Below are 13380 nucleotides of genomic sequence, written 5' to 3'. Positions count from 1 at the left end.
GTCCAATTTTAGGGTGTTTAAGAAACAAATTCTATTTATGACACATTTTTAACTCTCGTGGTTAGAATGGAGAGAAGCGAGTAATATTACAGAATATAATATTTTGGATGATGTTTTAGACCCCCCTCTCGAAATTCGAATAATCATGAAACTGCCTTCATGGTTTTTTAAAATTAATATTTATGAAAGCAACTGAAATGACAAGTTTTTAAAAGCTATTCGATTATTAATGATTAAGTTTGGAATCACTTCCTTAGTGATTTTAAGTGAAAGGGAATGAGGTGGTTAGAATGCAAAAATAGACATTTGTCAGAATTCTTTTAAGAAAACCCCTGCAGCAAATTGAAGTGATTGCTTTATTTTCTTTCTCCTCTGCTTAAAAATCTGGAACTCTGTTATGGAGAAAATCACTTTGGGTGAATTACTCCCAGTATCTTTTTTTAAAAATTTTTAATTCAATAGCACAGATAGCTTTAATGATCCAGAATCTATTTCGTTACTAAAAATGTTTCTCTAAAAGAAGTTGTCAGGTTTTGGGGGGGGTTTTTTGGGGGGGTGGATAAATGTGCTTCCCCTCCTTTTTTGTGTGTAACATTTCAGAAAAGTAGTACATGTAGGCACTTAATCAAATATTACAGAAGCACTTATAATGAAAAACTGGTTCCCTGCCCCGCCTCCCTACATCCCTAGTCTCATTCCTCAGAAGACTGTTTTTCACTTGTTTAACTGTTTCTTCATGATTTCCTTTGTATTTATGAATAATATGTCTCTATCACAGTTTGTTGGTTAGAATAAATGTACTTCAATTAGAACTAATTACACTGAGCTGAAATATTATATTTAGAATATGAGTGAGGGGGAATTAAGTTTATACTCCTTGAGTGTCCCTAATAGGGAAAAGGTAAACGGTCAGTAGCAGTAACCCACCTTAAGAAGTATTATTGTGCTTGATGTGAAAGGAAACTACTACTTAATCAGTAGTTTTGATAGTTGTCTGAAAAAAAAAAAACAAAAACGGGGCTTATTAACGGAAGGGATTAGTCTACTAGAGTTTAGAAGAAGAGAGCAGAGATATATGCAGAAATAAAGGACTTAAAGTATAGCAAATAAGTTTTTATAGAGGGATTGTTGGTAGTTTCTGTTTTCTGTTTGGTAGTTGGTACAGCACTCTGCAAGGGAAAGAAGTATTGAATTCGGTAGGCCTAAACATTCTGGCTAGTGGGGAAGCCTACTCTTGTACACCAGAAACAGTTCTCAGGCTCTTTCCCAGCTTGTATGAAATATTCCTCAGGGCCCGTTAATTTTGTGCTCACCACACAGCCTTTTTTTTTTTTTTTTTTTTTTTTGCGGTACGCGGGCCTCTCACCGCTGTGGCCTCTCCCGCTGCAGAGCACAGGCTCCGGACGCGCAGGGCGGCCCACGGGCCCAGCCGATCCGCGTCATGTGGGATCCTCCTGGACCGGGGCACGAACCCGTCTCCCCTGCATCAGCAGGCGGACTCGCAACCACTGCGCCTTCAGGGAAGCCCCACACAGTCTTTTATACTTAATTCAACTCCCTGCAATGTCTTATTTCAGAAAGGGTATGTTTTGATAGCATATAAACATATTCTTTCACTAGATAGTGTATTTCCTTATTATAAATGAGCAAATTTGTAAACTAATTTAAATCAATACTCTGAATTTGTTTAGTGTGTATCCAGCTGGGTACACTGATAAAACTGACTTTCTGGCTCTACAAAGCATAGACCTAGACCCTGAACCATCATGTTTCTGTCAGCGTTCTGCTACCTTTAAGGGCCTCTCTCAGTGATGACTGTCTTCTCTGTGGACAACTGATTTTTCTTTCTTTGGTTTCAGTAGAAATAGGCGTTCAAACAATTTTAAAATTTCACAGCGTGTATGTCATTTCTTTCAAGCGCTTTAAAATGGGATAGTAGGATCAACTATATTCCAATATAAAATAAAAATTTTTCTAAAACGGGGCAGTAGGAGAATAAATGCATGAGTTCTGAAGTTCAGTGAGCCCTGAGCTTCATTTTTAGCCCCTAGAGTCAAGATTCCAATCAGATTTCTTTCAGTACCTGCCCCCGCAATGCTGTTATTGGAAGGAAATAAGTAGGAAGAAAAATATTTTAAATTACTATTTAACAGCTGAAACATTTTTTTAACCAGAAAAGAGAGAATCTAGAACCTGCAGTTTTCTAAGGAAAATTTACTACTTGAACTCAAAATTGAAATCTAACTCATTTTCTTTTTTGTTACTTTGGTGATTAATAAACTTTTAGCTCAAGTGAATTTGGCTCAGAATGTTATTTTCTTCAGGTTAGTGTGCAAAAAAGAAAGCTGTTTAATTAAGGGCAAAAAAGAAAGCTGTTTAAAAAGAGTTAAATTTTCAATTTGTATCTTTCATTTGTAGAATAACCAGAAATCTTTGTGGCTAATATATTTTTTGTTTCATTTACTGAAGATTAGAAGAGGAGTCATGTCAGAAGAAACAGTAAGTGAACCACAGTTTTCCCTGAGGACAGCAGCACTAAGAGTGTTTGATCTTCCTCTGTCTTGGTACTATTCTCTCAGCCAGGTAAAAAAAAAGAAATACGAAGTTGAATAAGTCTGTTGCTCAGAGCGAATTGTGTATACAGTATTTAAATTTCATTTGGGGTTTTAAATGCTTCGAAGTGTTTATTAAAGTAGTTTAAAACTTACTTGGTTTTTATTTCATGTTTTTTTGTTATCATATTCATAACTCTTAAAAGGAGATTGTATTACTTAAAAAAAATCTTCCTACCTTAAGTGAATTTACAGTCTATTACAGTTATTTTCAGAGAATTATGTTATTCTAATAGGCTTGTTCTCACTATTACAGTCCTTTAATATTAACTTTATTTATTGTGGTAAAATATATGTAACAAAATTTACCATTTTAACCATTTTTAAATGTGCAGTTCAGTAGCATTAGGTACGTTGACACTATTGTGCAACCAATCTTGAGAACTCTTTTCATCTTGCAAAACTGGACCTCTGGAGCCACTAAACAGCAATTCTTTATTCCCCCTCCCACCAGCTACTGGCAACCACCATTCTCTATTCTGTCTCTATGGATTTGATTTGACTACTCTAGGTACCTCATAAGTGGAGTTACATAGTATTTGCCTTTTTGTGACTGGCTTACCTCACTTAGCAAAATGTTTTCGAGGTTCATCCATGTTGTAGCATGTGTCAGAATTCCCTCTTTTTCCCCGAGTTGGATAACATTTGATTTTATGAATATACCACATTTTGTTTATTCATTCATTCATTGCTGGAATTTGGGTTGCTTCTACCTTTTGGCTTTTGTGAATAATGCTGCTGTAAACATGACTGTACAAGTATCTATTCAGGTTCCTGCTTTCAGTTATTTTGGGTATATACCCAGAAGTGAAATTTCTGCATCATATGGTAATTCTATTTTTAATTTTTTGAGGAATTGCCATACTGTTTACCATAGTGGTTGCACCATTTTTTATTTCTACCAGCACTGCACAAGGGTTCCAGTTTCTTTACATCCTTGCCAACACTTGTTTTCTGTTTTTTTAATAGTAGCCACTCTCATGGTAGTGAGTTGGTATCTCATTGTGGTTTTGATTTGCATTTCCCTAATTAGTCATGTTGAGCATTTTTTCACGTGCTTACTATCCATTTGTGTATCTTATATAGAAACATAGAAGCTGCACGGCCTGCAGCATCCTAGTTCCCTGACCAGGGATTGAACTCAGGCCCCAGCAATGAAAGTACTGAGTCCTAACACTGGACTGCCAGGGAATTCCCAATCCTTTAATTTTTTTATATATTTTAAAATAAATTTTACTTATTTATTTATTTTTGGCTGCGTTGGGTCTTTGTTGCTGCACACAGGCTTTCTCTAGCTGCTGCGAGCAGGGGCTACTCTTCGTTGTGGTGCGTGGGCTTCTCATTGCAGTGGCTTCTTTTGTTATGAAGCACAGGCTCTAGGCGCACGGGCTTTAGTAGTTGTGGCACACGGACTCAGTAGTTGTGGCTCACAGGCTCCAGAGTGCAGGCTCAGTAGTTGTGGCGCATGGGCTTAGTTGCTCCGCGGCATGTGGGATCTTCCCGGATCAGGGCTCAAACTCGTGTCCCCTGCACTGGCAGGTGGATTCTTAACCACTGTGCTACCAGGGAAGTCCCTCCTGTTATTTTTAATATCTGCTTCTAATGCAGTTTACACTCCATTGTAGTAAATAAAAAATTACGTATGGAAAGTAACATTTATTTCACTAAACTTAAACACTGAATTTCATCAAATCTAGGATGATCATTTTTCACATTTCAACATTTCTAAAACTTGCTTGCATCTTAAAAGGGATAAATAGTACCTTAGATTGATAAAATATAGTATAATTTTATTTTATTTTTCTCTCTCTTTTTCTTTTTTTCACCATGCCGCATGGCATGTGGGATCTTAGTTTCCCAACCAGTTCCCCACCTTAGTTCCCCCATCTTAGATCCCTGTGGATTGTATCCACACCCCGTTCAGTGGAAGTGTGGAGTCTTAACCACTGGACTGCTGGGGAAATCCCCTAGTATAATTTTATATAGGCGAGGATGTTACACAGATAAGATGTATGAGAATAATACTAGTTAGTATTCACTATGTTTAAGACATTAGTTAGGTCTTTTTTACATATAATGTCTCTAATCCTTAAAATAACCCTGGAATTTCTGTGTCATCTCCATTTTACAAATCTGGCAGCTTTTTAACAGCTTAATTAACTTGTCTAAAATTGCGTATATAATATGGGATTTGAACTTGCATTTCTTTGATCCCGAAATCCATTTTCTCTCTCTTTCTTTTCCTTTTTAGGATTACATGATTAAAAGAAAATTTGAAAAATACAGAAAAGAATTAAAGAGAAAATAAAAATTGCCAACAACCCCTCTATAAAAGTTTATTGGCTGTACTTTGCTTAGGTCTTTTATTTCCGCATATATCTCTCTGCTTCCCAGTCCCTCACTCCCCACCCTTACCGCTCTGTCCCCCTCATTTGAGATTATAAAGTTGTATGTTTTGAGCATCTTCTCTGTCATTAAAAATGCTTTATAAGTATAGGTGTACTATAGTTTATTGAATATTTCTCTATTTTTGAGTTTTTGGATTGTTTCAGCAGTTCATTATTTATATTTAAATCTTTGTCCAATTTTTAGATTTTTATTAAGGTAGATTCCTAGAGCTGAAAATATTGAGTCTAAGTGTTTGGTATTTATTCTTTCATTTGTTTATGTTATCACACCATTTGGATGACATTTAAAAAGACCAGCAACAGGACATAGCAGCACCCACTCTGTGTAAAACACTGTGTTAGAGATTTTATATTGGTTACATTTACAAACTCTTTAATCCTTACAATGATTCTAAAGTAATATTATTCTTTAAAATTTATTATTTGAATAGCTAATACATTTACATGGTTCAAAAACCAGAACTACACACACACACACACACACACACACACACGTACATACATGAAGTTGTTTTCTCTCAATCTCTATCCACTTCTATAGGTAACCGTTTAGATTACTTGAATATCTTTCAAGGTTTCTTTATTCAGGTACCAGCAAAAGCAATTATATTTTCCTTCCTTCCTCCCTCCCTTCTTTCCTTCTTTTCTTCGGCTGCCTTGGGCCTTAGCTGTGGCGTGTGGGCTCCTCTCTAGTTGTGGCATGTGGGCTCCAGAGCATGTGGGCTCAGCAGTTGTGATGTGCAGGCTTAGTTGCCCCACGACACGTGGGATCTTAGTTCCCCAACCAGGGATCCAACCCGGGTCCCCTGCATTGGAAGGCGGATTCTTAACCACTGGACCACCAGGGAAGTCCTATATTCTGTTTTTTAAAAAATATTTATTTATTTATTTATGGCTGCGTTGGGTCTTCATTGCTGTGTGCGGACTTTCTCCAGTTGCATCAGGCAGGGGCTACTCTTCGTTGTGCATGGGCTTCTCATTGTGGTGGCTTCTCTTGTTGCAGAGCACAGGCCCTAGGAGCGTGGGCTCAGTAGTTGTGGCTCACGGGCTTTAGAGTGCAGGTTCCATAGTTGTGGCGCATGGGCTTAGTTGCTCTGCAGCATGTGGGATTTTCCCGTACCAGGGCTTGAACCCGTGTCCCCTGCATTGGTAGGCGGATTCTTAACCACTGGACCACCAGGGAAGTCCCAATTCTATATTCTTATTTTCTCCTCTTTCTTATAGAAGGTAGCATACTACTTATGTTCTTGCTTTTTTTTATACTTAAAGCATTTCCTGGAGATTTTTCCATATTAATATATGTAGTTTTTTTGGTTTTGTTTTTATTCCTGCAGCTACATGATGTTTCTGTATATGGACATTTGGGTTGTTTCTGATCTTGTTCATTACAAACAATGCTGTAATGAATAAGCTTGATATACTTCAAGTCACATAGGTACAGGTATAGGATAAATTTTTAGACTTTGGATTTCGGGGTCAAAGAGTAAATGTATTTAAATTTTGATAGATGTTGCTAAATTTCCTTCCATAAGGATAGTATTGTTTTGAACTCCTCAAAGCTTTAGGATTTTTGCCAATTATTTTTGTGTGTTTTGTCCACACTGATTCTACCAAACAACCTGCTTTTCAATCCTAAGAATAGTTTTCTGAGGCCAGGACTATTGTCCACATTATTCCATGGAATACTTTTTTAAAAATAATATAAAGAATCATTGCAAGTACACTTAAGGATACATCCTCTGCTCTCAGTCATGGTATTGAGTATCCAAACTCATTCCATGTTATGAAATGCACTAAGGTGGGTCAGCAACCTACAGGCTATGGGCCAAATCCAGACCTCTGCCTGTTTTTACAAGTAAAGTTTTATTAGAACACAGCCATGCTCATTTGTTAATGTATTATCTGTGACTGTTTTTGTGCTACAACAGCAGTGTTCAGTGGTTGCAATAGAGACCGTATGTTCCACAAGCCTAAAATAATTTACCTGGCCTTTACCAAAAAAGTTTGTTGGCCCTGTACTAAGAGAGTAGACTATAATTTGAATAGCATCAAAGGACCAAGAAAAGACCAAGGAAAAGCTCAGAGTTCTTTTCAGACAGTTCTATAGCTTTAAATAGTTTTGTTGATTCTCCAAATTCAGAGTGTTATGTGGAAAAGACTAAGAATTAACTAAGCACTTAAAAAATAAAAATCTGTCTAAATGTAGTGTAGTATCTTGAGTTGGCCTTAGAATAGAAAAAGGACATTAGTGGGAAAACTGGTGAAATCAGAATAAAGAATATAGTTTAGTTAATATTGTACTAATGTTAATTTCTCAGTTTTGACAAGAGTACTATGGTTATGTAAGATGTTACTATCAGAGAAAAACTGAGTGATATGGGAACTTTCTCTACTATCTTTGCAACTTTTCTGTAAATTTAAAATGATTTCAGAGACCCATGAGACGCGAGTAGGAGCAGTATACAGAGTAGTTGTCTCCGATGGGCGGCAAGGGAAAAGGATTAGCCATGTCGTCTTTGATCAGAAACGTGATCAGCACCGCGAAAGCCCCAGCGGCCATTGGTCCCTACAGTCAGGCTGTGTTAGTTGACAGGACCATTTACATTTCAGGACAGCTAGGCATGGATCCTGCAAGTGGACAGCTTGTGCCAGGAGGGGTGGCAGAGGCTAAACAAGCTCTTCCAAACATGGGTGAAATTCTGAAAGCAGCAGGCTGTGACTTCACGAATGTGGCAAAAACAGCTGTTTTGCTGGCTGACATAAATGACTTCAATACTGTCAATGACATCTACAAACAATATTTCAAGAGTAGTTTTCCTGCAAGAGCTGCTTACCAGGTTGCTGCTTTGCCCAAAGGAGGCTGTGTTGAGATTGAAGCAGTAGCTGTCCGAGGACCTCGTGACAGCGTCACTCTAAGTGGGCCCAGTGTTATTTAGTCTGGAATTTTAATAATGTTTTTAAATTTATGTCTTAACTTTTACAGTCTTTGTTGGAAAGTGTAAGATTGACTGAAATATCTGAAGTTATTATGAAAATACCATATATAATAAGGGGAATTGAACATGAGTTGAAGATTAATGATGAATCTAGTTACTGAAGTTATAAATTACACTTCTATAGCACTCATATTACTGGATGTGGGAAAAGAGGCATGCATTACATAGTTACTCAGAAAAATAAAAGTAAAGGGAAATAACATGTAGGAAAGATGAGTTACTATTCCTGAGAAATAATAAAGAACACACCTAATTCAGTTAAACTATTAATTTAATGATGTGAAATATTTAGTTTTCATGTCAGATGCATGATTCTGCTTTTACTTGAGTAAAATTGAAGTATTTAAGTTTGAATGGTAGAGGTAGAGGAGAAGAAACTGGACCAAATTTTATATAGATAATATTTTTCTAATGGAAATAAAATAGCATGCAGATTTTAGTTTGTTTGTTTGTTTTTGGTTTTTTTGTGGTACGCAGGCCTCTCACTGTTGTGGCCTTTCCCGTTGCGGAGCACAGGCTCCGGACGCGCAGACTCAGCGGCCATGGCTCACGCGCCCAGCCGCTCTGCGGCATGTGGGATCTTCCCGGACCGGGGCACAAACCTGTGTCCCCTGCATCGGCAGGCAGACTCTCAACGACTGCGCCACCAGGGAAGCCCAGCATGCAGATTTTTAAAAATAAATAAAATAAAATAATTTCAAAATAAGGTGTTTGTTTAAAAAATTTTTTAAATTAAAATAATAAGAGAGCAGATTTTTGGAATGTGTACTATGTGTCAGATATAACTTTACGTATGTTATCTCCTTTCACAACAGCCCTGTGAGGAAGATGGTATTATTCTCATTTGTCCAAAGGTCACAGTTAGCATGTGACATGTGGAGTGTTCCAGTTATCAGAGAGATTCATTCAAACTATGTTTACTGAGTATCTACTCTGTTTCAGTTGATATAAAGTGGTGAACAAGATCTAGATATAATCCCGGGCATTATTGAGCTGAGAACTTCAGTAACGCTCTTAAGAGTCCCCCCCCCCCCCGCCAAAAAAAAAAAAAAAAAGGTGTGTTAAGTACTGTGTTAGAGGAATAGATCAACTTAGTTCTAGTTACAACTTAATGCTGAATAAAGGGAAATAGGTTATTGGACCAGTAGACTTGTGTGTGACTAAATAGCTGTTCTGTGTCTCCAGAGAACATTAGATGATAGGAGAAACTTGACAAGAGCATTAAACAATGGCATCGGGTTATGGAGTGGGGAGGATTGCGAAATCTGAGCACCAGGAACAGTGTCTTATTCCTTTCTTTGTATTCTCAGTGTTTGGCCCATAAGTTGGTACTCAGTTCATGTTGAATGAATAGGACACGTGTCTGGTTTCCATTTTCTCTGGAGGTAAGGAACTGTATGACCTCGAAAAGCCCCTCAGAGTTTGGGATTCAGAGATGCTGTATTTTCAGTGTTCCAGACAATGATAATAGAAAGTAATTGACTTTCCTCTGGGGAAGAAAGAAGTAACAAAATGAGAAGTGATAGGCAGGAGTAATAGAGACTTTCAAACCTTGTGTCATCTAGATTACTTGTGATAAAAATCTTTTCCTGGGAAATTTACCTTATTTTTGTCATGGAAAGGTTTCTTTTTTCATGAGATTAGGACTGTAAGTTGTAATGGGTCTTTTATGCAAAAATAATATTTAACATATACACAGAACTTGGATCTTAATAAAAGTGAATTGCTTTATATTATATTTGAATTCACATCAATAAAAGCACGTTATATTTCTGACAGTAGTTTTAATTTTGTATTTATGTCTCCTAATAGTTCTCTAACTTCAGTGCCCTAAGATATAGCAGAACTGACAGTTTAAGAACACATGATCTGGGCTTCCCTGGTGGCGCAGTGGTTGGGAGTCCGCCTGCCGATGCAGGAGACACGGGTTCGTGCCCTGGTCCGGGAGGATCCCACATGCCGTGGAGCAGCTGAGCCCGTGAGCCATGGCCGCTGGGCCTGCGCGTCCGGAGCCTGTGTTCCGCAGTGGGAGAGGCCACAGCAGTGAGAGGCCCGCATACCGCAAAAAAAAAAAAAAAAAAAAAAAAGAACACATGATCACTTAATTATGGCTGGGCCTGTGTTAATAGATTATTTTCTTTCTTTCTTTTTTTTTCTTTTTTCTGGCTGCACCACATGGCTTATGGGATCTCAGTTCCCTGAGGAGGGATTGAAACCAGGCCACAGCAGTGAAAGTGCCGAATCCTAACCACTAGTCCGCCAGGGAACTCCCAATAGATTATTTTCTTTAAATGAGGTCTTAATTTTGTTATCTTACATTTGCTTATCCAGTAAATACTAATTTTTATATTTGATCTAAGAAACATTTTTTGGGGGGTAATGAGGTCAAGGCAGTTCATAAAATATAATGAAAAGTAAGGTGTTCTTAATAATAGTGCTATTTTTTAGAATTTATTTTATTATTGGTTGTTTAACATCCAAATTCCAGGAACTGTTTTGTTTTTCTTTTTCCCTGAATCTCATTTGGTTGCAGTGAACACTGGAGCTATGGTTCCAGAGGGAAAAACATAGAAATGGAAAGAAACAAATATTTGGCAATTCCTGTATGGAGACATTACTGAAGAGAATAATTCTTACAGTTTGCGAAGGGAAAAAATCTGAGGCGACGTTGGAATGTTCCAATTTTTCATGATAGTTTTGGAAGAATTTAAATGGATTTGGAAATAAAGTAGAGTAAGAATAGTTTAAAATTTTTGTTAGATCAGAGTTGCTGAGGCCAAATACTAATAGCAAGTGGAAGTAAATCATTTCTGGTATACCAGAAAATGAGCAATTATTTTGGATTTATGTGTAGAACCAAGATGTTATTTTTTTAAATTTATTTAGTTTTTAAAATTATTATTTATTTTTGGCTGCATTGGGTCTTCGCTGCTGTGCGCAGGCTTTCTCTAGTTGCGGCAAGCGAGGGCTACTCTTTGTTGCAGCGCGTGAGCTTCTCATTGCAGTGGCTCCTCTTGTTGCGGAGCACGGGCTCTAGGTGCATGGGCTTCAGTAGTTTTGGCACGCGGGCTTCAGTAGTTGTGGCTTGCGGGTTTTAGAGCGCAGGCTCAGTAGTTGTGGTGAACGGGCTTAGTTGCTCTGTGGCATGTGGGATCTAACTGGACCAGGGCTTGAACCCGTGTCCCCTGCATTGGCAGGCGGGTTCTTAACCACTGCACCACGAGGGAAGTCCCGAAAATGTTATTTTTCAAAAACAGCTCTATTGAGGTAAAATTGACATGCATTAAACTATACGTGTGTAAAGAATACAATTTAAGTTTTAACATATATGTGTATATGCCTGTGAAATCCTTGCCACAGTCAGGGTAATAAACATACCTATGATCTCTAAAATTCTATCATTCCCTTTTGTAATCTCTGCCTTTGAATCTTCCTGTCCAACTCCCCTCCCCCACTTTTCCCCAGGCAAGCACTGATCTGCTTTTTGTCACTATAGATTAGTTTGCATTTTCTAGAATTTTTGTATAAATGGAATCATACAGTATGAACTTCCTTTTGTCTGGCTTTTTTTCACTCAGCCTAATTATTTTGAAATATATGCACGTTATTGCATGTATCAGTAGTCAGTTCTTTTTTTAATTACTGAACTGTATTCCATTGTATGGATATACCACAGTTTGTTCAGCTATTCACCTGCGATGGACTTTCGGGTTTCCTGTTTTTTCTTTTTTTTTTTTTTAATTTTTTAATGATAAATAAAGCTTCTAAGAACATTTCTGTACTAGTCTTTGTATGAACATACAGGTTCACTTCCTTGGGTAAATACTTAGGAGAGGAATGACTGAATCATAAGTAGGTATATGTTTAATTTTTTAAGAAAATGCCAGACTTCTTCCAAAATGGTTATACCATTGGTGTGGCCAGTCTTTTTAATTTTTGCCATTCTAAAATAGGTGTGGGGCTTCCCTGGTGGCGCAGTGGTTGAGAATCCGCCTGCCGATGCAGGAGACACGGGTTCGTGCCCTGGTCCGGGAAGATCCCACATGCCGCGGAGCAACTAAGCCCGTGAGCCATGGCCGCTAGGCCTGCGCGTCCGGAGCCTGTGCTCTGCAACGGGAGAGGCCACAACAGTGAGAGGCCCGCATACCGCAAAAAAAAAAAAATAAAAAAATAAAAAAAATAAAATAAAATAAAATAAAATAAAATAGGTGTGTAGTGAAATCTCATTGTGGTTTTAATTTGCATTTCCCTAATGACCAGTAATGTTGAATGTGCTTTCATGAGCTTATTTGCTATCTGTTTATCTTCTTTGTTGATGTGTTTGTTCAAAGCTTTTTAAAAAGCCCATTTAAAAAAATTTATTTATTTTTAACATCTTTATTGGAGTATAATTGCTTTACAATGGTGTGTTAGTTTCTGCTTTATAACAAATTGAGTCAGCTATACATGTACATATATCTCCATATTTTGCCCATTTTTATTTTTAAAGAAATTTTATTTATTTATTTTTGGCTGTGTTGGGTCTTCGTTGCTGCACGCGGGCTTTCTCTAGTTGCAGCAAGAGGGGGCTACTCTTCGTTGCAGTGTGTGGGCTTCTCATTGCAGTGGCTTCCCTCACTGTGGAGCACGGGCTCTAGGCGCGCGGGCTTCAGTAGTTGTGGCACACGGGCTCAGTAGTTGTGGCTCGCGGGCTCTAGAGCACAGGTTCAGTAGTTGTGGCACACGAGCTTAGTTGCTCCGCGGCATGTGGAATCTTCCCGGGCCAGGTATCGAACCCGTGTCCCCTGCATTGGCAGACAGATTCTCAACCACTGCACCACCCGGGAAGCCCTGCCCATTTTTAAATTGGGTTTTTTGTTTTCTTATTATGTTTGGAGAATTCTTTATATACCCTAGATATAATTCCTTTGTTAGATAGATGATTGGCAGCTATTTTCTCCTAATTCGTGGATTGTCTTTTCATTCTCTTAACAGTGCCTTTTAAAGAGCAGAAGTTTTAAATTCTGAAGTCCAATTTGTCAACTTTTTTAAAAAACTGGGTCAGGTTTTTGGTGTCATCTCAAAGAAATATTTGTCTAATCAAAGATCACAAAGATTTTCTCCTATGCTTCTTCTGGACCCGTTATAGTTTTAGGTTTTGTGTTTAAATCGGTGATCCATTAGTTAATTGTTGTGCATGGTGTGAAACATAGATTGAAATTCCATTTTATTGCATATGGATACTCAGTTTTTTCCAGCATTAGTTTTTAAAAAAAATATCTTTATTTGAGTATAATTGCTTTACATTGTTGTGTTAGTTTCTGCTGTATAACAAAGTGAATCAGCTATACGAATACATACATCCCCACATCCCCTCCCTCTTGA

The 13380-nt window shown here is 37.8% G+C and overlaps 1 protein-coding gene and 1 pseudogene across 7 annotated transcripts in view; both read left to right on the top strand.

Moving 5' to 3' along the window:
- MIGA1 (mitoguardin 1) overlaps positions 1–13380 on the top strand; it is a 94007-nt gene that overhangs the window by 707 nt on the left and 79920 nt on the right. For 5 of the 7 annotated variants that reach the window (XM_059075340.2, XM_067044390.1, XM_059075311.2 and 2 more), the window contains exon 2: positions 2470–2583. In XM_059075340.2, the coding sequence (XP_058931323.1) occupies positions 2485–2583 (99 nt within the window). In that variant the 5' untranslated portion in view covers positions 2470–2484. The remainder of the gene's footprint in view (positions 1–2469; positions 2584–13380) is intronic. The other 2 variants (XM_067044436.1, XM_067044408.1) reach the window with 1 other exon arrangement.
- On the top strand, positions 7487–7956 carry LOC131763333 (2-iminobutanoate/2-iminopropanoate deaminase pseudogene; annotated as a pseudogene).

This window comes from Kogia breviceps, chromosome 1 (assembly GCF_026419965.1).
Source record: "Kogia breviceps isolate mKogBre1 chromosome 1, mKogBre1 haplotype 1, whole genome shotgun sequence".
Taxonomy (NCBI): Eukaryota; Metazoa; Chordata; class Mammalia; order Artiodactyla; family Physeteridae; genus Kogia; species Kogia breviceps.
This window is presented reverse-complemented; position numbering and strand designations above follow the sequence as displayed.